We start from the raw sequence: 25,573 nt of genomic DNA, 5'->3' as shown, positions 1-25,573 counted from the left end.
CACATGAGACTGCAAGAAGCCATCATCCAATAAAGTGATTTTTTTTTATTATACTTTGTGTTTGTGGGTGTTTTACTAGAGAAATACAGTGTTTATTAATGCTGTAGCTGGTGTGCCTTCACAAGAACTGTGGGAGGAATCTAAAAAAAACACTTTACACAAAACAGTAAAGTTTAAGACAAGTTCAGATCAACAAAAAAATTAGAAAAATAATAATTAGAAAAAAAAACATTTTAGAGCAGTGATTTGAAGAAAAGTTTTGCTTGGCAAACTCTAGACTGTAGTGTAAAAAGACATGCTCCTGCTGCCACCTACTGTTTATTCAGCATTATGCCATGTCTCATCATGGCTAGAGAGAGAGAGGGAGAGAGAGAGGCAAACAATTGCTGTGAACTGAAACTGAGATCTTAATTTCTCTAAATGTTAAGAAATCTCAGGAACATACAGGTTGGCCACATTTAAAGAAACATTCACAACTGGAGTTAAGAAAAGCTCTTTGTTAGCCTGAACTGCTAGGAGAACATGTATTAATATGCATGCTCAACAGAAAAAAAAACCAGATTCAAGATGAAGAAGAAATAAAGAGCTAAATGTGAATATACTGATGAGGAAAATGGTTGATTTCTATACAGGAATACACAAATTCGTTCCTCCCTTGAGGTGGGGTTGTTTGAAAATTCACTACTACTTACAAAACCTCCACAACATAAAACTCTTAGTGGATCTTAGTTTCTGCTTCTCCCACATCTCAGTATACTTTTCTACAGTCCTCATGCTATGCTGAAGTACCTGCTGAATTAAGCTGAATTTTTCACCGCATAACGTTGTTGTTCCACATCATGTCAGAACCAAGTCAGTGCTCAAGCTTAGATGAGGCGGGAGTTTTTCAGGAATTGGATGAGGACCTGATAGACAAACGTGTACTGAGAGATGGTCTGCACCATCAGCATCCTTTGTTGCCTCAGCTCTGATAACATGGTGGGAACCTCCACGGGCTGAAAAGGAAGAAGAAAAGACAGAACATGATTATTGTCCATGTATATGCATGTCCAGTATATTAGCATTGCATTACACTGAGTCTTTAACTGCCTTTTTCCTCTTTCCTGGTTACATTATACTATTATAAGGCATGTGCTCTTAATGGTCCATTGATGACAGAATATATATTGAAATGGTCAAAACTTCACAAGTTTTTTTGTTTAGGAAATCGAACTTATTACTATATACACACCTCATTGTGCTCCAGGCAGCTGATCATGAGCTCAGTCAGGATAACCACGCCAGTGCGACCCACCCCAGCACTACAGTGCACCACCACAGGTGGATTCAGGCTCTTTGAGGTGTCCAGCATGGAGTTGGTATGTCTCCTTACAGACTGGATCTCCTCTAAGTATGCTTCAGGGAAGCAGAAAAGGAAAGTAAAAATCAGATATGGTTTTTGTGTCTGAAGAAAGAATTTCTTTGATTAAGTTTTTCTCATGTCTTGACTCTTTAAACATCAGATGTGACATTTTTTTAGTGATTGTTAGAAAGCGTATATGTCTGAGAAACGATCCCACTCACAGAGAAATCCAGGAACATATTCAGGACAGCCCTGCTCAGGCCAGTCAGTGTACTGCAGGTGCCAGACTGTCCTCTCCTGGCCAGATAACAGGTGTTTGACCTTTAACCCCGTGGTGGCGTAGCAGCCAGAGTCGGTGCGGAATTTGGTGGTCACCTTGAACTTGCCGTGAGTGGCTGAATTGTGTTTAGAGCCCAGTTTGGGCCAGTAGCGATGACTCTTGGGTCTCCCACCTTCCTGGAAGGGAGATTGACAAGAGCAAGGTGAGCATTGACTCATGGGTGAGGAGGCAAAAGTTGAGGAAAATGGATAAAAGAAGCACAAACACTGACACACACTCTCACTGTCCCCCTGTTTCTCACACAGGGACACCCAGCTGTCAGTAATGGAAAATGATCCACATCTGTAAGTGCTCTATGGACAAGTGAAAGTACCTCCTCTGCAGTAACCATGGCGATGACATTGACCCCCTGCTCCCACACCATCTGCCAGAAGTCAGCACATGTGTTAGCTAATGGGCCTTGGGTGGCAATGTAGTGCCACTCCTCCCCTCTGATCATAACCTGGGAAAACACATACACAGAATCAATTAGTGGGCGTTAATTAAAAAAATAACCGTAATATCTGTTTTTTTTAAAAAAATAAAAAAAATAAAAGCTCACCAAATAAAGGATTCAAATGAAAGAAAGCAGTTAAAAGCAATTGATACAGACATGAAAGTATACATGAGATGATTTTGACAATAACAGTCATCACTAGAGGGCAGCACAAGGAGGCGTAACTTTAATCTGATCACCTGATTTTCATTTTCAACCTTTCTTCTGTTTCCTTGATTGATAATCATAGAGGGAAACATTTCCATTTTCAGCGCACTCACACACTGGCATTACATAAAAAGCATGTCTCAGCTGATTCCTCAAGCCACCTCGTGATTGTAAACAGTATTAGGAGAGGGATGGTGAATAAACAAGGCCTTTTGTTCTGCCGCACAAAACTTAAATGGCAGGGTTGGAAGAGGGATACATCTAGAAAATGCAAAGATGCTAAGAAAGAAATTACACCAGATCTTCAATAAAGCACACATGGTGAATGTAAACTCATGCATACCCACAAACTGGTATGAATACACAGTCTTCAACTTAACATGAATAAGGGACGAATGAGAGTAACTCAAGTTGCTTAAGAGGGCTGAAGTTTGGACAACATTCTTTGAGAATTCCAAGAGCTCTGAGAGCTTAAAGGCCCTAATAGGGTTCAATAGGTGCCTTTCACCCATTCCTCCCAGCCATTCTCTGCTCAGAAACAGCCACAACAGAGACCAAAAGAAAACTAAGTTCATCAAGATTAAACTCTATTAAAATAGGTTGCATTATATGAGTGTTGCAAAAAAAATTTAAGTGATTTTATTGCTGCTATTTGTTCTAAATTAGTTTACTGAAAACTGACTATTATTGCAGTTCAGGATTTTTTTCACATTGTAAAATGTAGTTTAAACCAACAGAAACCACAGATATGGTGTGGATATCATCTGTTGCATACAATTGTACTTGAAATTTTAAAACCCTTTAAAAAATTGAAATTTCCCTAATAAAGCTAATCAGACAAACACTGCTATATTCAGCTGGTTATTTATGGAGGAAAATGATTTAAAACTCTTATCTGTGAATACCTAAAGTGTGGACCTCTACGATTAGGTTAACTTATGTTGAGTGACTTCAATTATTGCATGACAAGGAAGAGGTGCCCTGCTGTGTTTAAAAAAACAGGCTTATATCAAAGATTGTTGCATAAATTCAAACAAATTTTGAGTTGATACCTGTAAGACGTATGAGATAGACTGTGTGCAAGTAACACAAATCCAATATCACCATTACTCTCCCAAGGACTGGTAAACCAACAAATATACATCTCTCCAGGAGGAAGATATGCTCTTTGAGGTCACAAAAAAACTAAGAATACCTACATAAAATAATGATTGTTATTATGAAAATCTAATTTCTTCTGTTTTCTTGCCTTCTTTACTCTTATCAATGAGAATGTGAGAGAGATGCATTGCAATCTTGCATTGGAATAAAAATATAGATGGATGGAAGAGGGAAACAAACCTTTTAATATGTGTACAGATGATGTGAAAATAGCCCTCTTTAGAGCATATTGTACTCCATTTTATGCTGCTCATTTAATGTGCAATACTAGCAAAGCTAAAATGAAAAAGCTTAAGGTGGCATTTCATTAGAATATTGTTGTTTCTTCCAAGACGAACGAGTGCAAGTCAGATGCTTGTCTCAAATAACGATCCTACCTTTCATGCTGTGCTGAGGAATTTCACGTATAGATTATGTGTCGATTAAGAGAGTCAACAAATGCAACTGTAATGGTTATGACTGAGCCAAAATTAAGTGAGACAAGTTCTCCTGTTTTTAGAAGCACTGGAATGAATGTCTGTCTTTACGGATGTTTTTATAATTATGTGTGTGTATAAATAGGCTATGTGTCTATACATGTGTGTGTGTTTCTTTTTCTTATTAATTGCTGATATGGACCGAATAAATTTTATTTTAAAACCCTCCCACAAAACTGACTGAATTAGATCTAAATTTTAATTTTTTCATCAGTTTTCTTGTAAAAAAATGTTACAAAGCAAACCTAAAAGCACGTGAGACCAAAATACAACCACTGAATTGGAAGGGGAAAGGTGTTATGTTTCAATACATTCCCGTAAAAAACAAGAGGGTGGTAGTATCATGGTTTGGATCTGTTTCACTGTTTCTTGGCCAGAAAGACTTGTGTGGCAGACTTGCTTCTACAGAAAACTAATCTGGACATTTGTCTGAACTCCAACCAGCCCATCTCATGTTTGGGACTGACAGGTTCAAACTCCTCACAACAATTAAATAAAATTGCAGAGTTTAAAAAATCTGATGAGACATATAAAGCAAATAATACAGAAAATTATAACCTTTTCCTACAACTTCTGTTCTACGCAGATGATGCAAAAACCTTCCCATCTGTTGTGACTAAAACAGGAGTCTTCAGCTCCTCGACGGCCACAATCCCGCAGGCCACGATCCTGCAGGATTTCGATATACCCTTTCCTAAACACACCTGACTCAAACGAATGAGTCATTGTGCAGCTGGATCCTTTTAATTTAAGTCAGGTGTGTTACTTGACAGCGCCTCAAGGACCAATTTTGAACACTCCTGGACTAAAGAAAAGTCTGTCACACTGAGGTAATAATAATGATCCATCTACATTTTATCACACGTAACAGGTTTGTCATTTAAACACACCTTGATATGTGAAGCGTTAATGTAACCCGTGTTGTTCTCCTTGTTAGGTACAAGCTCAACTCGATTCTCCTCGTAAGGGACAACATCGCGGAAACGGTTGCGCTCGGTGTTTTCAGGCAAAGTTGCTGTTGTGAGAACGCAGTCCGTCATCTTCTTAGGCACCTGCTCATACTCAGTGAAGACCCGCTCTTCCTCCAGCTTCAACTCCAAAGTCTTACACTGGAGTCACAGAGTAAGGAATGAGAAGTTAGTCAAGGTTTTTACATTTTTACCCAAACCCAAAAGATTATTCAGACCAGTTCCTTTTTAATGCTGGACCACATTTTTAACTTTCGCAATGAGCACCTCTTTAAATGCTGACTTTAATGTCAAAGGACTCAAAGCATCAACACATCTGTAAATGTTTTTATTTACTGCGGTGGTGGGTACGTGTTTATCAAGGCCGGTCATGTTTAGGAGGGCAGAATATCTTTCTGTCCCTCTTTCTCTGCAGCTCGATCACACTCTTTCAGGTCACATTCCTAACATACCAGCAGGCTGAGGGGCGATGTGCCCCACCATGCCACGCGTTCCACAGCCCACTTAGGGGTTTGCCCCCATTAACTTAGCAACAGCCCGGCACAAAGACCGGGTTTCACACCTCCCCACTCAGATAGCGAGCAGACTGGGAAGTGGAATTCATTAAGTTCATGTGCTTGTGCAAGACTTAGATTCTCTGGTTTATTTTAATAACCATCTAAACTAAAATACATGTGGTTTAAAACTTCTGTCTTTTTCTTTTCTCAATTTGTTTTTAAACCTTTCTATTGTTTAAAACTACAGTTAGGCATTGCACCCCACATGTTAGCACAGTAAGAACCTCTGTTATATAGTAGCACCAAAACATCAGCCTAATATAATTTTAACATCATACTTCTTTATGTTTTTTTTTAAAGTCATTTTAAAGAAATTTATGTGAAACTATATCAAGCTTTAAGCATGTTTTCTAGAATTTACCAAATAAATATATAAAAATAATACAGGTCATGAAATCTAAATAAATAAAGTCATTGTTGAGAGTAAGATTCTTACCCTTTCATCTGTAGTGGACTTGGTTCCTTCTTCTGCTGGACTCTCCGGGACCGGCATCCGGGCCACATAGAGTCCGTTGAGGGCAGCCATCATCAGCGGTCTCTTCATGGAGTCCACAGACATCTTCTGTCTTTCTAGTGTCTTCAACAGAGAGGAAAATCTTGCTGTCATGGTGACGGGTACTAGCAGCAATGCAAGTGGCTGTGTGCATGTGCATTAGCAAATCTGGGCGGGGAGTTTTATACGTGCACGTGTGTCCATTTTCTGGGGCAAATCTGCTGTACCAGCCCACAGGTATGAAATAACAAGCCCCGACTACAAAGCCTATTAAGAAAGACTTGTACCTTCTTATCTATCTCATTGCTTTCAGTTTTCTTTCACTTATTTGGTCCTTCACTCATTTTTTGATGCCTTAACTCTTTGTTTATGCCCACCTACCTTCCCTGTCTTCTATTCTTGAGAAAAGGGTGCACTCTTTCCATCATACTGACTGTTTTTCTCACTGCCAAACACTTATCCACACAGCACAGTCCCTCCTTCCACCAAGGATTACCTCTCCTAATCTGTGATGCTATTAAACCCCCCAAGACAGCTCCGCCTCCATCATCCCCTGTAGCACAGTCAAAACAACAGCTTGGGGGTCAAAAGGGGCACCCTTTATGTGTACGATAAACCAGCTGGTAGACATAGGGGTGAATGACTTTGGATTTTTTTTTACATAAATAATTCATTTTGGAGTTTCAGGAGCTGAGATCACACCACAAATCACATCCAGGTATCCATCATTTCATCAAACCTATACATGGACTGTGGGTGTAGAATTTGTGTCTGAACAGAAAGCCAACCCACACAAGAACGTCCAACTCAACGATTAATCTGAGGGATTTGTCCGGCTTTTAGCTGCCTGGGGGAATTCAGAGCATAGTGCTACCTTCTTATGTGCTGAAACCCTGATTACGGCTAATCAGATGCTAAGAAACTAGCAAGCAAACAAACAGCCATAAAAAAAAAAAAATCTACCAGTTTGATGGGTTCATTTCCTCAGGACGGGATAATATTCTGCTTTTGTATTTCAGCCAAATTACAAATACAAAAACGTATCTCTTGAATAAAATACTTATTCAAACACCTATCTCACTATGTCAATATTATTAAAACACCTTGTTTAAAGGGGCTTTTTACTAGTTACGCCACTGTGACCGAGCATTCTCCAATCATTCTGTGATGGTTTGCATTATTTCTTCCAGAGATGTTTTTTTTACTAAGTAATCCAAGATCCTTGCAGACAAGTTCATACCTGTTCAGATTTAATCACCTCTTCCTTTAATGTTCTTTCCAATGGCCAAACTGACTAGACTGAGGGGTCTAAACACACTTTCAACCCCCACCAAATAAAATAAAATGATGTAAATCATCCTGTAAGCAGAAAATTGATAGATAAATATGTGATCTTCTTACCCTCTGCGCTATTTCCCTCTCCACTATGCTGTCCTCCAAAGAGAACATCTCTGAGACCGGCCTCTCTTTGACTGGCTCCTTTCTCACTCTCTCCTTCACACTGGTCAGGTCTGGTTCAGAAATGGATGGACCAAGAACTGCTCCATTCACCCCACTCTGATCCCCTCTGGTCAGTGTTCCACCACCCCCTGCACCACCACCAACCCCAGGTGTGCCAGCACCCTGGCTCAGCACACTTTGGAGTGCTTGATTGGGGTCCACTGTTCCCTGGTTTAAATGTGGTCCTTGATTGTGGTTTTGGTGGTGAGTGGGGTTGTGGTTATGCGGTTGGATCTGAGCATCAGTGGGAGGTCTCGGAGGACCAGGGTACTCTGGAGGGGGTTTGTTTGGCAGTTTAGCCAGAGCAGCCTGGAGCTGAGCACTGATGCTGATGTCCTCATTAAGACCTGGGATCTGAACATCCAGTTCAGGCCTCTCTTCTTCCTCCTCTTCTTCACTCTCACTACTGTGTATGAGCATTGTGGCATTGGAAAGAGTCTTTTGATGCTGGTAGGCCACAGTTGCTGGTGATGTTACAGAAGCCTCAGGTGCGTTCTGGGAAGTTTTCTGCATGGGTTTGGACTCCTTCGGCTGCTGAGGTGGAGGTTGGGGTTGTGGCTGAGGGGTTTGCGACTGGGGCTGAGGAATGGTCTGAGGCTGAGATGGCATAGCATGTTCTCTGAGAGTATTCCTTCTAAGAAGGGGAGCATTCATCCCCTTCATCACTAAGCCGTCCATCCCACCCCCTCCTCTCATGCTACTGATGACCTCCATGCTGTGTCTCTTGCCCAGAGTGGAGCGGTGCTTAGCAGCTGCAGTTAAAGGTTCGCTAACTTCCTGCAGGGACTGGTGCACCACCGCTGAACTGTCAGGCTGGAAGGTCTTGACTGACAGCTGCACCATGCGGGTAACCAGCTCTGGACTACTACCCCCAATGCAACGAAGACGGTGGCTGGCAAGGTCCGGTGTGCTGGTGGCTGGGCGGAAGGAGCTGGAGGGGTACGGTGGAGGAGGTCGAGACATGTGGTTTCTCAGCATGTTGGCTGTAGCTGCATAGCTTCCCATGTTGGCTCCCTGCTGCTTGGTGTTTGCCAGCTCAGGTGTGCTGACAGTATGGGAAATGGAGCTTCCAACGCCGCCGCCGTTGCCTCCACCTCCATTTACACACGGTGACTGACAGGGACCCTGGCCACTTGCTGCTCCTCCTTGATGGGGGCCATGAGACACTGGTTTACTATAGCTGATCTGTTAAAAAAAAAAAAAAAAAATCTGAAGAATGTCATCAAAGAAATGCATAATTTTAATTTGTAAAAATTTTTTAAACACATAGATTCCAACATTACCTGTTGTGTGTAAGGTCCGGGGCTGGGGCCCGGCACATGATAGTGACCCCTCTCCCTCATTTCTGGTTGACTGTACACCAGAGTTTTGGGCTGACTGTAAGCACAGGCATTGCTAATATTGAGACTGCGCAATGACTGACTGTGGAGGTCATGGTGGGCGGGGAGCATTCGCCGCTTCTGCCGCATCACAGCATCATACTCTGGCGTTGGCCGGTAGGAAGGAGCAATGATGGCACTATGGCGGTGGCTGGGGATGTAGTCAGGGCGCATGATTTCACTGCTAGGGATGCTGAGGTTGGAGGATCTGTGCGATGGTGGAATGAAAGTCTGGGAACGATTGAGGGAGCTGAGGCTGGGGCTGCTGTACATACTTCCATTGGGCACGGTACCATTTCGAAAGGTCAGGTCCACCGGCCGATCCAGACTAGTCTCTGACTTGTAGTAAGGGTCATCATGGAAGATGCTATCTGTAGGGCAAAGAAAATAATATAGTAAGGAAAATAAAAGTTCCAGATAACTTTACAGGTTTAGTTGTAGCCTAAGAAACTTTTGCAAGTACCAGCAACTCAACAAACACAGCTAAACTAAGATGAGGCATTTCAAACTATTTTAGCCCAGATGAAACAGCTTTATTTAGATTTTTTTTTTGTATCCTGTGTTCGCAGAATTCTTTTTAACTACAGAGGACACATTGTTTAACAGAGAAAGTATTAAACGCTTTGTGGAGGGGGGGGAATAAAAAGCAAGTACAAGGATGTATTCTGTGTAAATATCTGATGTATTTGAACCTAAAGAATAATTCTCAGTGATAAAATCAGAATGTGATTTTGGAAGAAGAATTTACACATTATATTTAAGTGCATTTATTATCAGCCTCTCATCCTAGTTGGTTGTATTTGTTATAAGAACTTATGATGGTTCTCAAATGGGCCCTTTTTTATTTGTTTTTATCTGTCTAGTATTAATATCCCTGCTGGATGAACAGTTACACTTTATTGATATTTCAGCATCATTTTTGACCGTTTGGCTTTACAAAGTCATGGCTTTTGGCAGTTTTATGACAAATGCATCCTCTTCATGAAGTGTGCACATTTTGAACAGACATTTCATCAACCATGGTCATTTCATGCTACAGAATTGCTGCATTGTGATTTAGAACAACATATAGAGGTACATTACATGATGCATTTACTTGCACTTGGGCACCTGATATGTATTTAGGCAAAAGTTAGTTTACACTAAAAACTTTTTTGAGATGGTACCTGGATAAACGGTGAGATTTTAGTGGCCCATAAGTACAATAAGTATGTTTAGATTATCAAATCCTCCTAACATACGAATCAGAGCACCTAGTGATGAGTCTTTAAGCTGACAAACAACTAAGAGAAAAATGTATAAATGAAAAAGTGGGAGAAGGACTGAGCAGCTAAATGTTCTTGTAGTAAATTTTTCCACTGCTGTAGTTCAACATCCTTAAAATACCAACCACATAAAAAATATATTAAAAACATTTTTACAATTTATATTAACCAGTAATATTCCATGTGAAAGTAAAGCAGTACACAATCTTGTTCCACACAAATGAATCAAAGTGTGATGCTTGAGGTCACACTGGAATGATCTCACACCCACACATAGTATCACACCCAGAATGTTTTTTCCACTGGGATTTTATTGTCAAGCCGACATGAGTGAAGCTCTTTGGATTGTAAGGCAGTCTGAGTGTGTGAAACAGCCAATGAAAGAGTGAAGCACAAATGAGGTCAGTGTTGTGCATCCCTCAAAACATGAAGCTGAAATCGGCTGGGAGAAGTTTAAAATACAAATGAGCTGTGAGTCACGCGCCTGATGGGAAAGACATGATTAGCAAACTCAGATGTTATTGTCTTAAATCATATGGTAGTTTAAGGTGAGATGAAGGACAGAAAACCTTTAAACCTATCTGTGTGAGTCCATTTTGTACACATACCTTGTGAGCTCTGTGTGTCCTGATAATGCTCTCCATACTGGGAATGCACTGACTGGAAGTTACAAGACGGGGACTGTGGCTAAAGGAAGAGATGCATTTAAAATAGTTAAAAGTAAAGCCACTATCCTAGTCTATCAGGCAGACAAACATTACTGAGTCAGATAATAAAATAAAGCCAAAGGTTGGATTTCTCCAGACAGTCATCCGAGCACGGCGTTGGATAGATTGTACGTCTATTGTGCCACATTTAGCCTAGCCATTGTCTGGCGTGCTGGGAGGGAGATGGAGAAATCACTGCCTTCATTGTCGCGCCGGAAGCAACACCCTTGTTAACGTTCCAACAACTCCGACACACGTTCAAACCAAAACTCTGTGGCACAGCTAGGAGCTGCCCTGAGTGGGAATAAGTGGTCAGACCTAAAAACTCTCTGTCATGTCTCCGTGTCCCATTTATACAGGCAAGAAGCACTCCTAAATGACTTTGCCGATGTTCTTAAAAGCAAGCAAAGACTTTCAAACTGTACCAGAGACAGACGGTGAGTCCATGTGGGTCTTCTCCTGATTGGTGCAGGTGAGTGAGTAGGCCTACCAAGAAGAATGACAGTGTTAAAGGATGACTGAACACAAGCCACATGATGATTCATACAACTGCAAGCTCTGTATCATCAGCCTGATGCTATAAAACTAGCTAAGCTCTTACATAACACTCAAAATGCAGCTGAACTAAATGAATGAAAATGAAATAAACCGTAGTGGAAGCATTAGCATGCTCATGGCCTCGTTCAGCAGCATCGAGACTCACTCTGCACAGATCTTGTTCTGTTTGTAAAACTTGTGCCTGGAAGTGAAAAGACGAGCAATGTACTTGGCCATTTCCATATCCTCCTGCAGACACACACACACACACACAAAGACGGAGAAAAACATTAGCATTTCTGAAAAATACAGAACTTACATTTACAGAAAAATCAAACCCAAACTTGACCCTTTAGTCGCCCACTTCACCAACAAACCTTGTGGAAAGCATTTGTGTGTGAATCTCCAGAGACCACCAGCAGACACAACACTCACCATGTGAAAAATAATGGTGTCGTCTCGGCTTGTTATCTCCACTGTGATGGCTGACTTGTTGTGAGCTATGGTGCCAATGTCCTTCCACCTGTCATACACACAAACAAAAATGCAGAACTGAGTTTTCCCACAACCTCATATTCACAAATGGGTTTGGAAATGAAACATACACAACCGAACACGTACTTATGGAGCATGATGGATCTCCCATTTCTGTGTTTGACAAACACTCCGATGAAAGACACACCAATGATTATATCATTAGTGTAGTTGTCCTGTGGAAAACAAAGAAAAATAACCTCACAGAACTTGTCGGCAGTGTGATAAATAAAAACCATTTATTTACTTAATGGTTGTGGCAGCATAAAGCAAATGATGTACCTTTGCAGGGAAGCTCTCCTGGCCAAAGCCATCCAGTCTCTCCACCTCCTTGATATACAGCAGTTCTGCTTCAGCAGCCTGCATTCGACTGAACAGTACAGACAAACTTTGTATAAGGCACAAGCAATCTCATGTTTGTAATGAGCTATTTTTTCTTCTCACTCTCTTCTATTTTGCAAAGAGTTTACAAAGCATCTGAGATTACCAGTGACTCTTGTGCTCCTCAGCAACTTTCTTGGTCCACTCCTCCAGCACTTTGTCTCCATTGGGCCAATTCTAAGAGCAAACAAAGGTGAACAGATGAGCAGAAATCAAATGAGAGAGGGGTAATGGTGTTAGGCCATAAAACTGGGAAGATTGGAATCACATAATAAAAAATATTCTGATGGAGAAATAAAAAGGAAAAGCAAACTACTTAATATCAAAGAGCAGAAGCGTATAATCCTCAGAAAACCTTTATGAGGCTGCCTGTTGAAAGTTTCCAACCACATGATGATGAATGACGCATCATGCCATGATAACTGATCATGTGTGAATGTTTTTTTTATTTCAATCTCACTCCAAACTATCACCGCTTTCTTGTGTATTCTGTCAGTCAGATATGCAAAGGAGGAGATTCACAGACAACACCAAGTATGTGTGCCTTCAGGCGGGGTGTGCATGCTCACAATGCAGATTTAAACAGTCAAAGTCTGAATACGCACCACTGGGAAGAGCACGTACTCCCTGAGGAAGTCCTGAGACGGGTAGTGATTGAAGTCTCCAAAGTCAGCTGAAAATCAAAAACACACATCAAATAATTAATACAGAATACACAAATGCAGTTATTTTTTATTATTTTATTTGTTTTTATTGGTCAAATTTTAGTTCATGGAATTATTTGTACCTTTTCATAAATTTCCATGTCATTCACCAACTCAGAGTCGATATAAAATCAAATGTTCATTCAAGTTCATTCTTTCAGGTTTTTATATGTGAATCATACTTATTCTTAGAAAGAGGGAGTGTGTGGCCAACAGTGTCTACAACACATTAATAAAGCCCCCCACCTGCACACAATCTCCATAACATGCTCATTCTTTAGATAAAGCTTGTACTAACCACTAAGTGTTGTTTGTTGGACAAACGGGGGACGAGCGGAGGAGCCTTGCCTCCCGATAGATAAGAGTCTTCCTGAAGCTGCTGAAGCTAACCTTGGAGCTGCTGATAAGCTGTCTGTTTACATTCTCCCTGGGACATAGACAGCACCCAGGAACAAGAAAGAGAGGACAGAGTTGTGTGTGTGTGCGTGTATGTGCATGTGTCGGGACTGATACATTGAAACTGGAGTGGACGGGGTTTCTCCCTGTGGTATGCAGCCATATAAGGTAGTAGAGTCAGGATGACCTGAGGATGTGTGAGTTTGTGCTCACCCTTCTCTCTGGTGCTGTCCATCTTTCTGGTAGATTATTCACATGAAATATTTGTTAATGTGTGTGTCCTACCTTGGACTGCTAGGCCGGCTAGTTTGATCCCCTGCTCTTCTGTGCAATGCAGTCGTCCATCCAGCACCTCCTTCTTCACCTGCAGGTAATACTGATACCTACAAAGTAAGGAGGGGAGTGAGGTAAAAAGAAGAAAGCGACCAGTAAGAAGACATGAAGATGTGATCTTTTAGATGTGACACTGCAGCAAATTAAAAAGTTTGGTATGAAAAAAATCATCTGTTAGATCTTTAAGTTCTCTGTTTTTTTTTTTTTGTCTGGAAGCTTTGAGCAGGTAAAACCAGGATAAAAATCTAGCTAGCTGCTAAGAAATAAAGATTCCACGTGATCTATGCAAAGATATTGAGACATGTCAGGAGCAACAAGTAAAAGGAAGAAAAAGCCATTTTGAATTCTCGCAAAAAATCAACTTTTTTGTCTCCACAAACAGGAACCACAAGCGAGAAACACAGAACCTCTATTTAATTTTCTCATCATTTTATCTAGTAACTACATTTCTGCCTTTGCTTGTGTTATCGCATTTGAAATAAAAACAAATAACAAATGAGCTCCTCTTTAGTAGTAATCCTGACTGAAACATACAAAATGCCTTCAGTTCTAATGAGATGTTAAAACCCTTTTATCAGACAGATTGATGCTAAATATATTTTCCATAAATCAAACAATTTTTTAAAAACATCCTTGATGGTACTTCCAGCTATTCAAACTTACTTGTTACTAACTAATTATTTAAGTTTGAAAGTTAAACGGTTCGCTAATGACCTGTCCTGTTGAAGAAAAAGTTAATAAAGTTAATAAACAATTTCCCTTGTAACTGCACTGGCCCCAAAAAAACCAGACTAGGATTAGTCTGGCCCCACAAAAAGACTATGGCTGGGTGGGTGGGCAGAAAAGCACTCTTTAACTTTCAGAAAATCACCAGAATTTGCTTTTTGATTGTTTTTTTTTCCCCCCAACAAGCCACAATGTCTCAGAAAACCACTTAAATAAAAATCATGTTGGAAATCCTGATGAGTTTAAGGTTTTACACATTTATCCAAAGAAAGCAAGAAGAGCTTGTGCAACTGAGGGATTGCAAACATGGTGACACCACTCTGTCTCTGGTATGCGCAACAGAAAGACTGCGTCAAGACTACTGGCAACAGCAATGGCCAATGTGAACAAAACCAGAGAGGCCTGCTGGAGAAGCGAGGAATGAGTGAATCACCTCTATTTGAAATACCACTGACTTATTTTTGACTTGAGTCAAATGTACAACAGTAGGAGATAAAACAATGCATCATTATAGGTCTGGGACTTTACAGTGTGTAAAAAGCCTGTTACATTGACACATCATGTCTTTGGTATGATCTTAGGTTGGATCAACACAGAAGAAGAGCGCTTTAAAGTTTCTGTGCAAATATGAAGCAAACTGGGAGTCATATTGCTGTGGTTTTGGGTACTGGTGGTTTCACCGGCTGTGAGCCGATACGATGACAGTGCTCATATTGTTGAGCTCACTCACAGTCTTCAAAAAAAATGTGGTAAAACTCCCAAAACCAAGAGGCTGAAATACACCAAGCTCCTCAAGTTTCTATGCTGTGTTTGTCCACTTTTAGCCGTGGTCCAGCTGGATGCTGGTTCTATTTCTGAAGAATGAAGAGTGGCCACACAGGAGGAAAGAGAGAACTGTCACGGTGACCAGGCTCAGCTGCAGAAAAACTCACACGCCGTTTCCTCTTTGCTGCCATGGTGACCACAGGCTGAGTCTTTCCAATGTGAGCTGTAGGACACCTTTTATGACGTACACACACAGACACACACGTTTATACACACTGATGGTCTGTGCCAAAATAACCAAACATCTATGTGGAAACCACAGACTTACATGCTTAGTCATTCACTCATTCCTCCTCTCAGAAACACACTTTTCAGTTTTAATTCCTCCTCGGTTATTAGGCTCCTTGTGTACTTTTCCTTTTCCACCTCACATCTTTCATGTTTCACATTTTCCTCCAAATTCTCTCCCCCACTTCTTCATGTTCTGTCTTTTTTGAGCTCCTCTCAGCATACTCTCGGGCCTATAATCTGACCCCGCCCTCCTCCCCTCACCCTGTCATTACACCAGTTGGCTAAGATGCCATTCCGTTCCCGTGGCAACCCTCTAATTTGCCTAACCCAACCATGGAGTCTGAAGCATTGGGCGGAGCCTGATGCGGTCAGGAGGGGAGGAGACTTGCGGGACACGAAACCTTTAAAATGATTGTGGATTTAGTTTTAGCAAACTCTTCAATGTTTTCCCAGCAAATTCTGCATGGGGTCTGGGGCAATGTTCAGGTTGCAGCGGTTGCTTCATACTCTGAGGTTAAATAGCAATGACAAAGTGGTGTTTCTACACACATAAAGCAGATGTTAAATGGCTGAAATATCTTCAAATAGATTAAGTTTTCTTCATCTATTCAGCAAATGAACGAGGGGTTATTTTCGCATCCATAAGTATCATGCATTCTAAATTAAACTTGTGTGTTATTATGAAGAGATATTTAACTCCGACGAAGAGGTGGCAAATGTTATGCTTTAGCAACTTTACGTAATAACTACTGGACAAACTTTTTATGACTGTTTATTTTCTGAGAAATTGTCTTGGTCTAAAATTCCATTAAATTTTGGAAGTGATCCGGATCGCCTTATGGATCCAGGAACTTGTAAGGAATTTTATATCATTTGCGAGGTAGGGCCATTTTCAGTAAATACGGATGTAACACCAAAAGAAATGGTCAGGGTGTTTGGCTAAAAGTACAGGAGACTTTCCCAACAAGTTTCACATGATATTAAAGATGAATCTGGATCACGACAAAATCCTGGATACCTCAATCCAGAACAGGAAAAATTACGGGATCTTTGGAATCCTCATCACTGAGAGAACAAATTAAGATGTAAACATGCAACAAAGACCACAATACAGCCAAGATACTGTGGATTCATCATCAGTGTATCTATGAATCTAATAGTGTATACATTTAAAATGAACGTAGGACTATAACATACGGTGGAAATTAGCTTCTTGGCGGAGCTCTGCGCTCTAAAGAGTGCTTTTCTAGTTGTCAGTGACACAATAAAATAGATTTCTTGAGACAAAAACATTTTGGTTCTCATATGTAGAATGCTTGAAGTTTTATAGCAACGGTCAGCTATGTCTAAATAAGCGTTGGCTATCGTCATATCCACAGTTGTAAGCTTAAATAAACTTGGCAACAAATTTAACTGTACTGAAACACTCCATCACAATAAAGGAAATCTAGGCCCACTCATCAGGAAATCCAGTAACTACCAAAAGGACATTACCTTTAATGGGAGTCGATTTGCCCTCTATTCAACTGTGTATGGCTTTATTGAAGGTTGAATGTAGCTTCAATAAAGAGTGAAACTCTTCCATCATACAATCTATGGTCAACCTTAACATTCCATCAAGGGGAAATAAAAATCAGCTCATCATTAAAATATTCAGAAACATCACTTAAGGCACCAACAGCTAAATTATTTTATTTTATCCAACTTGGATGCCTGCACATACTTCTGCACAATGAGGCCCTTATAGCAACAAACACCTGGCATATGCTCTGTGTCAGAATGACATCACACTGCTGCAACAGCCGGTAAAAATGCATGCGTAGATGCAGGGTTGAGCTCTCCCTATTGGGTGTTTCTTGTGACTTCCATCATGGCAGAGTGCACTGCTGGCAGTCCAGTTAGCCTCAGAAGCACAAAGAGGTCTTTATGTGCCCACGCATGTCCAAGACATGCTGCCAGATGTCCAAGTGGCCTGGACAACAAGCCTAAGAGCATATGTGCATGCATGCATGAATGTGAATATGTGTGTACATATGGCTGCACACCCCTCCTCCTCTCCCACTACCTCTGCAGTGGTGTGACCCTGAGCACCCCCTCAGCCCCTGTGATGGGTCCAGACGGTTCGTGTGGGAGGCGGGAGGATTTCACTTTGAAATGTGTTGAATCAGCAGGGGGCACAACAGTGTACAGCTGCATGTGTGTGTGTGTGTGTGTGTGTGTGTGTGTGTTTGCAAGTGTGTGTGTGTCAGTGCGAGTGATAACTAGCTGAACAAAGCTAGGATTTCAAGGCTGTTGGTGCTGGTAGCCTTGGGGGCCGCTGAGGCCAGCTGGCCTCGCTCGCTCCGGTCAACAGCTCTCGTTTATGTTCCTCACTTTCTCTCACTGAGACAGTTTTCACCTCCTTCATATCGATGACACACAGAAACAGAAGATTTCGACCACACACACACTCTGAAAGCCTTTGAGATCTGCAGAGCATGATATCTAGTTACAAGCAAGTAACAAACAGCAGGTAGTACAGCTATCGAGTCTAAAACAGTCAACATAAGATCAATTAATCCTAGATTTTTTTCTTTTTTAAAGCAACAAAACAAACATGGCAGTAGTTTCATGCTGCCTGAAGATGCAGCTGAACTACATGCATCAGAGTTTGGACGGGGGTTTCCCTTCCTTTTTGGAAATACCTGCTTTTCTCCAAACACTTTCCAACAACAAGCCCTCAAGCAACGCAAATACAAATCAACTGCCTTTCCAGAAAATCAAAAGTAAAGCTAACAGAATGTTAGAAGTTATTTTCTTGCAACTCGATATGGAATATTGTTTATCTGAAGTCACAACAGCATTTGTGAGAAATACTTAATAGGCCAGTGAAGTTTGTTTATTGTTGTCCATCACAGGCAAACTGTGACAGGATTTACAGTCTGATTTTCATACAGAAAACAAAGTTTCTAAAATTTTGAGAACTTATTAACTTTTGAGAATGAGAGTGACCTTTCTGGGAATATAATTGTATTAGCATGCACTAAACCATTTCATTTCTTTTTACGAAAGGTGTAAATTCGTGGCTCCTAGGAGCTGGTGTGGCATGGCTGTGTCCATCTTTTTTAAACATACACATGCAAAAATGTTTAAGTTTTCAATTGTATTAGCTGGGTGTGGGGCTACATTCACACTGCAAGTTTTAATGATCTCTTCTGAGATGCAATTGTTTGGACTTGGTTGGTCACATCATAATTTAAATGCGTTCACCACCAGACTCAAGTATGTACAATCTATGGCCCTAAAATGACCCACACATACAGAATACATGCAGCAGACTGTTTTTTTTTTTAAAAGCAACTGTAGATGCTGCCAGTGTTAGTGTGCATGTATCAATTTTGAATTTGAGCAATTAGAGCTGACAAAAAAAAAGACAATATTGTTTCATCCATTGTTGACATCTGATGTTGCTGTATCTCGCCTCCGACGCAGAAATATAATGTATACCTCACTTTAACAACACTGAAGTCAGATGGTCTGGGAGGCACATTTTGTCATGTCTGGGAAACAGAAATGAGTATTTGATATATATTACTAACACCTCTCCAGACCCAAAAGAGCAGTATCCAGAGTACAGAGTATGAGAAGGAAAGAGAAACAAGAAAACAATCAATGGAAATATGTGGGAGAAAAATGTTTTTGATATCTATCGTACGGTAACCGAACTTAAAAATCCATTGCAAATTCTGGCAAAAACCTCTTTAAAAGTACATGGTGCACAATATAACTACTAATGATCAAAATAAAGTTCACGGAGATTTGGGTTCCCAGCTGTGGTTCATTTTCGCAGCTGCACAGAAAGAGGAAGAGAATGAAGGAATAACAGATGGATGGAAAGACAGGAAGACAGCGAGATCCAGTTCAGTCAAACACCGAACTTCAAAGACCTGCCCACATTAAACAGCTTGCAATACTCCACCAGTAGGTTTAAAGAGACTGTTTGTTACACGGAGACTGTGAGTAGACTATTAACAGTCTAATCAGTTCCTACTTTTCTGTTTGCTATTATTTTCTCTCCACAACAAAGCATAATTAGATAGAAATTCCTAGTGAAATAAATATTACTAATAATTATAAAACAATGAGCCAAGACCACATAGATGAATAGGATTAATCCTCAGACTGTAAATTATCCACTCTGAAAGCAGCAGCCATATTACTGATCGAAGTTTTAAAGAAAACAGCTAACAGCAAAAGAGATATCTTTTTTAATATAGACTTTATCAGAAAAACCTCTCAATTTGTGGCAATGGATTAAAAAAAAAAAAAAAAAAAAAAAAAAAAAAAAACGTTTCCACATCTTCAGAAAGGTTGTGGATAATATTTTTTAACTTGATGTGTAGCGTAATATGATGGGGCTTTTAGAAGAGTTGCCCTGGGGAGCATGTATGATCTTACAATGTGGAGTATTGTAACCGGCTCTTCTGACAGGCCTGCAGCTGGCTTCTGAGAGGATTCCTGGGGGAGTGTGTGTGTGTGTGTGTGTGTGTGTGTGTGTGTGTGTGTGTGTGTGTGTGTGTGTGTGTGTGTGTGCACATATGTTTTGTAAACCAGACATCACCCCTCCTCCCCACTTTACCCCCAGCACTCTGCTAGGAGGAATGTGTGGTCCGCCTCCTACACTGGATGACTGTGCCAACATTCCTGACAAAGAGGAGAAAGAGGAGGAGAAAAAAGAAGAGAGGACGAAGGACTAAGTGGAAATGTGTCACCCTAAAGATGTGGAGATCTCTTTTTGATAAAAGGAGTAAAGGTGACAGCATGTACAAGGATTGCAAGAAAAAAAAGAAGAGCCTTGAGAAAAGAGGCATCCATTGTTTCCTAAATTGCCCCTAAGCCCCCATCATAACCTTTGCAACCTAATAACCCCCTTACACATTCACACACACACATACATACACATCATAAAAGCCAGAAGGGGATTCCTAGAATGCCATGCTTTAACCAGACTAGATCCTGGTTTCCACATGATAAACATGAGACACACACTGTGTGTGTTGTCATCATACACACACAGGTTGGTTAAAATCGTGGTTAAAATCCACGATTATTTAATTGCTTTAAGGATGAGAATATAAAGTCATGTCTAGTCTTGTCCTTCAAAACTTCCTGAGAATTCACCAGCCAAAATAAGCCAGATTTACACACATGCACACACTTTCAAAAGTAACTCCAAACTTCAAGCTACGACCTGCATTCGACCTTTCCTAAATCCAGCAAGGCAAAGGCCACAAATTCTACAGCTTGGTGCGAGGCAGACCCACAGAGTGCGAGTTTGCGAAAGAATGAATCCAAAATGCCAGGCTGCTCCGCTACACACTGACCCCTGTATGCACTCTCCTCCCAGCGACCTAAACTTGCTTATTCACACTTCTGCCAGCACACTCTGGCAGACAACACACTGTAGTGAAAAGAATGGCTATTTGTTGATAGTGTCAATAGTTTGTCTATTTTCTTAAACTTTAGTTGTTTTTTTCCCTTCTCTTTCAGTAAACTATGATACAACAAAGCAGTTATAATAAAGGTGTGTATAAGGGTTTGATCAAGGTCTGATGAGACAAATGACAGGAAATGACAAGGTAGATTAACTGTTTGTGCTTTTAGAAATTAAACTTTCTGACATAAAATAAAGTTATCACAGTTCCCAAGAACCTCCTCTATGAAGCCTGGTGTACAGCTAAAGCAGTTTCTTTGCTTTGATCATTCTTTTTCTATGCAATGTAGCCAGTTTGCAATGCATCCAGTCTATGATTACTACCATCTTTACAACCAATGTTCTCATCCAGGTAAATTTATGGCTACAGGCTTTTTAGCGACAAAAACACTGTGAGCATTGATCTACTTTAGAGAGAATAGAGTAGCAAATATTGGTGCACAAAGACTGAATGTAGTTGTATGTCGCATGCACAACTACGACACAGCTGGATGCATGTCACTAGGACACAGCAGCTAACGGACGCCTATCCCTTTGTAAAAATGCTCCCTACACAGTCACAGTTTTAAGTTCCTGTCTAAATAATGATCATACATGTAAATTTAGCTAAATTACTGCTCAAATGTTGTCTTTAACTTAAGTGGATGGTGATTTTACAAGATAAGTCACAGAAAAACAAACTCTTTTAAGAAGTAGAGCAGCAGCTTTGCATTATGTTCAGCTAATGACTTTGTCTTAATGGGATAAAACAATTTCGGACTTCAGTTCTCGTCAAATGAAAAGTCAGACACAAAAAATAATATAGGTGAAAAAAGTGGTTTTCTGTGAGACCCCCATCAGGACATAGCTTATTTTCTTGTCTTATTGTTGGGAATTCAGCTCTATTAATATATAAAATGTTTGGGAAGAGAAATGCAGAGACTCCAGCTAGATTCCCCTGAAATCAGTTTGTAACACCATTTATTTGCAGCCACTTGCAGAGCAAGTGTCAAAACTGTCTTACACCAAAAGTGAGAAAAAACATGTGATTTGCTGATCTTAGTTTTATCTTATATTTCAAAAATTTGACTAAAACTTGGAAGTAATACAGATATGTAAACTCAGCTCTCGGAGGGAAGTGGTAGCCTAATGGGAACATGTGTTAAAGTCCCCAGGCTGGACTATAAAAGCCTCTATTTATTTCCACAATTTAAATTTTCTTTCAAATTTCTGATATGATGGAAGCAGCTATTTTTTTTTAGATGCAAAGCTTTAGCCATCCTTATTGTCAATAAAGTTTTCTACAATGCGCAAATGACAAAAAGTGTTTTTGGGGACTCATTACCTGGTGGCTTCTTGCTCCAGGCGGGAAACACTGGGAACATAAAACATGACTCCAAAAAAGAGCAATGGCTCATTGCCAAACTTGTCCAGCTGCTTCTTGAGGGGTTTCTCGAGTTCCACCCAGCGCTGGGCTGGGGCCTGGGTCTTCCCTTGGAACCATAGCCCAAAGTAATGGGTCTGTAGATTGGAAAGAAATGGAAGGTTGTCAATGTGGTGCACAAGGTAGAAAGGAAAGACACTGGGAATGTGACAAAGAAGGTGCTCTGTAAGAACCAAAACGACAAATACAGGTTAAGAAATGCCAGAAATAAAAAATGGTTGGTGGATAAAATTTCAAAAGAAGAATAAATGGATGAAATGGAAATGGAACTGTATAAGACATCAAAGACAAGAGGATCAGAGAGGGGTTTGGTTTAAGACACATTTTTTCAGCTAATTTTGTCAAATCTTTGCCATCAACAGAGTAATTATTAAAGTAAAAATATTAAACCCTTTATGAAACCCAGGATAACTTGTCTGAATGGATCCAAATAGCCACAACCTTCTGTTGTGTTGTCAGGAGATGCAAAGTGAAAGATCATCAATACAGAGAATGCATAAATCAGGTTTTAGAAAAGGTGATGTTAATTTGTCAGTTTCTGAGAAATGGATTCATTTAATTTAGATTTCTACAAAAGTATCTTTACCTGTGATCGGAGTCAAAACAACAGTAGTAAAAGGGAGTTTTTTCCTTCCCACTGTCGCCAGTGTGCTTGCTCAGGATGGGAGATTGAGTTGGTGCTTCCAACTCAATCTGTTGTTTTCCTTATATAAGGCTATTATAAATTGGTTTTCATTAAGTTTTTTTTTTTCCTGTCTGTAAAGCATCTTGAGATGGCATTACCGTGATTTGACGCTATATAAATAAAGTTGAACTGAATTAAATAAAGTAGAACTTGCTTAACTTCCCTCACATTCGATATATCTAATAGCCAAGCTCAGAGGCAAATGTCAGCAACAGTTAAAGTCACTGCCCATCAAAATAGTTGTTGATACACTTCACTCATCAAATAGTTAAGAAATAAATACACCCATTTCCTCTCTATGATTTCACTCTACTCTAATGTATGTCGTTCAACTGCAAGGGGCGTTCACAAACATGTTGACTGCCTCACACATGGCAACAAAGATGAACACAAACACAGACACGCACAGTCCTTAGATGGGGCGCATTCACAAGACAGACGGCCGCTATAGTTGTGGTGTTGCACCACCTTATTTATGACATCTCTGACACCTGGCAAATACCACAACACGTTTGCAAGTATGCACTACACCTCCCCTCTCTGTATCGCAATGTGAGCAGCTCCAACGGGCGCAGACACATGCACTGATTCTTTATTATTATTAATTTAAATACTTACTGAAGTTGGATAATGATCACAATAAATGAGAAGAGAAAAAAGAAGGTCGCTTAACGGGTTAAGACAGAACTCTTAACAGAGGTTGAACGTTCTTGTCACAGCAAGCCCAAGTTGGAGTAGCGGCCTGTGGCCCTTGGCTGCATGTCTCTGCCTCTTCCTCGTCTCTTCATTTTCTAATACAGACCACAAGTTCCCAAAAAATACCCATAAAAGTAGAGAGCATTGAAAACTATATCAAACTGAATGCACACTACACATCCTTCAGTACAGAAAGCTTAATGAAGAAACAAGACACAGAGGAGGAGGATAGGAGGAATCACTCACAGAGAATGGACAGGAGGGGTTAATTGAGACGAGGGGATGTGCTGTATCTCATTATTCTCCAGTGTAAAGAGGACAGAGGTAGCCACGGTTCGTTAGAGACAAACAAGGACCCTGCAGGACCCCAACAGCAAAGGGCCGGGAGACGTGTACAGGGTGTGGGGAGAAACGTGTGGCGGTCAAACAGGCAAGCAATGTTGTCTCAACATAAACTTGTCAAATAAAGTACAAGACTAACCTCCCGAAGCTCCAGTCTTTGGGCCACCGCCTCCAAACATTCCTGTCCTGTACTCTCCACCGATAGGGTGCATTCGATCACATTATTGTCCAGCAGGCGGATCCGAGTTACGAAGTAGTTCTTGCTCAGGACATTGTAGCGCCGTGTGCGCCGCAGCTTCAGCCGGAACGGCATGGCCGGTCAAGGCGGGGTCACGGCTGAGTCAAGAGGTCAAAAGTCACTTGAGAGCAAGCGAGTGGTGAGAGGGGGTGGGCTGGCTCTATGACCTGACTGCTGCCCTCCTCACTCTCGCACGACGCCAGCCACACCACCGGGTGGAGAGATGCACCCAGGCAAGGCGCTGGCCCATTCCCAAAGTTGTCCGGAGAGGAGGAGGAGGAGGATGGATAGATGGATGGATGGGTGGATGGATGGGGGCTGTAAAGAGAGATTAAACAACAAGGAAAGGTAATCAATGACAACAAAAAGAACTGCAGATTCCTCTTAAAGTTTCCTTTGGCGTTACAGCCCATACAAGTGGATCAATTACACTGTTCTAATCAGCAAACAGTCTTCATATCAAACTCTCCCAAACCATAATCCCAACTATTACCATCCTGCCAATCTCCCATGAACAAAACAGAACACAGACTGAACCAGGAGAATTACCGGTGATAGCAGCAGCAGTGGTGCCCTGGTGCAAGCAGAGGCAAGAATGGTACAGCGGCAGATTTTACCCTACAGCTCAGGCAGCTGCGCTCTCTCTGGCCCCATGAGGCCCAATGTTGGGAAAGGCCGGGAGACAGAGGCAGAGATGTAAGGCAATGGATGACTGGAGATCAAACAGCCCAGCGCAGACATCTATCTGAACCCTGCAGCTGGCTCCGAGGAACTAATGGAGCTTCTAGGTCTCATGCTCATATCTGCCTGTGTGGGAGGCCTTCCCCTTCCTTTTCATCTCCCCCCTTCTCTCTCTCTCTCTGCTTGACAGCAGCACAGTGCCACACATTGTAACATAGCAGTGTGTAAGATTACACATGCAGATGTACTTTCAGAGACAATTTTTACCAGCTTCAACCACAAAACACAACATAAGAAGGAATGTGTAAAAAAACAACTCATTAAACCAAACTGAAATCATCTCAAGAAAAACACACATCCTTATATCTTAAGGTTGAGGAGGGGGTCTTTAAAACACATCTTTGGGTTTGTCATCATTTCTTAGCTTTCATGTTTCTATTGAAGAAATATCTTTGAAGTGAGGCAGGACACTAACACGCAAACAAACACGGGCGTTTGATTTATGACTTAAACATGGAGAGAACAAACTGCAGCTCC

The 25,573-nt window shown here is 41.0% G+C and overlaps 1 protein-coding gene across 1 annotated transcript; it reads right to left on the bottom strand.

The window, feature by feature from the left end:
* Positions 1–163: 163 nt before the first annotated feature.
* Positions 164–24,467, bottom strand: LOC306767761 (tyrosine-protein phosphatase non-receptor type 14-like). Its single transcript, XM_079255876.1, has 19 exons — positions 24,257–24,467; positions 22,296–22,471; positions 13,669–13,766; positions 12,889–12,956; positions 12,390–12,460; positions 12,185–12,272; positions 11,990–12,078; positions 11,804–11,891; positions 11,535–11,617; positions 11,257–11,317; positions 10,733–10,811; positions 8,764–9,230; positions 7,382–8,665; positions 5,924–6,064; positions 4,853–5,071; positions 1,996–2,124; positions 1,564–1,798; positions 1,232–1,395; positions 164–995 (listed from the first exon to the last, which is right to left on the bottom strand). Exons 1-19 carry the CDS (start codon positions 24,428–24,430, stop codon positions 867–869), a joined length of 3,843 nt encoding a protein of 1,280 aa, XP_079112002.1. The 5' UTR covers positions 24,431–24,467; the 3' UTR covers positions 164–866.
* Between the last annotated feature and the right edge of the window lie 1,106 nt (positions 24,468–25,573).

Source organism: Telmatherina bonti (genome assembly GCF_933228915.1).
Source record: "Telmatherina bonti genome assembly, chromosome: 16".
In the NCBI taxonomy this organism is placed as follows: domain Eukaryota; kingdom Metazoa; phylum Chordata; class Actinopteri; order Atheriniformes; family Telmatherinidae; genus Telmatherina; species Telmatherina bonti.
Note: the sequence above shows the minus strand (reverse complement) of the source record. Positions and strands in the feature narration are given on the sequence as shown.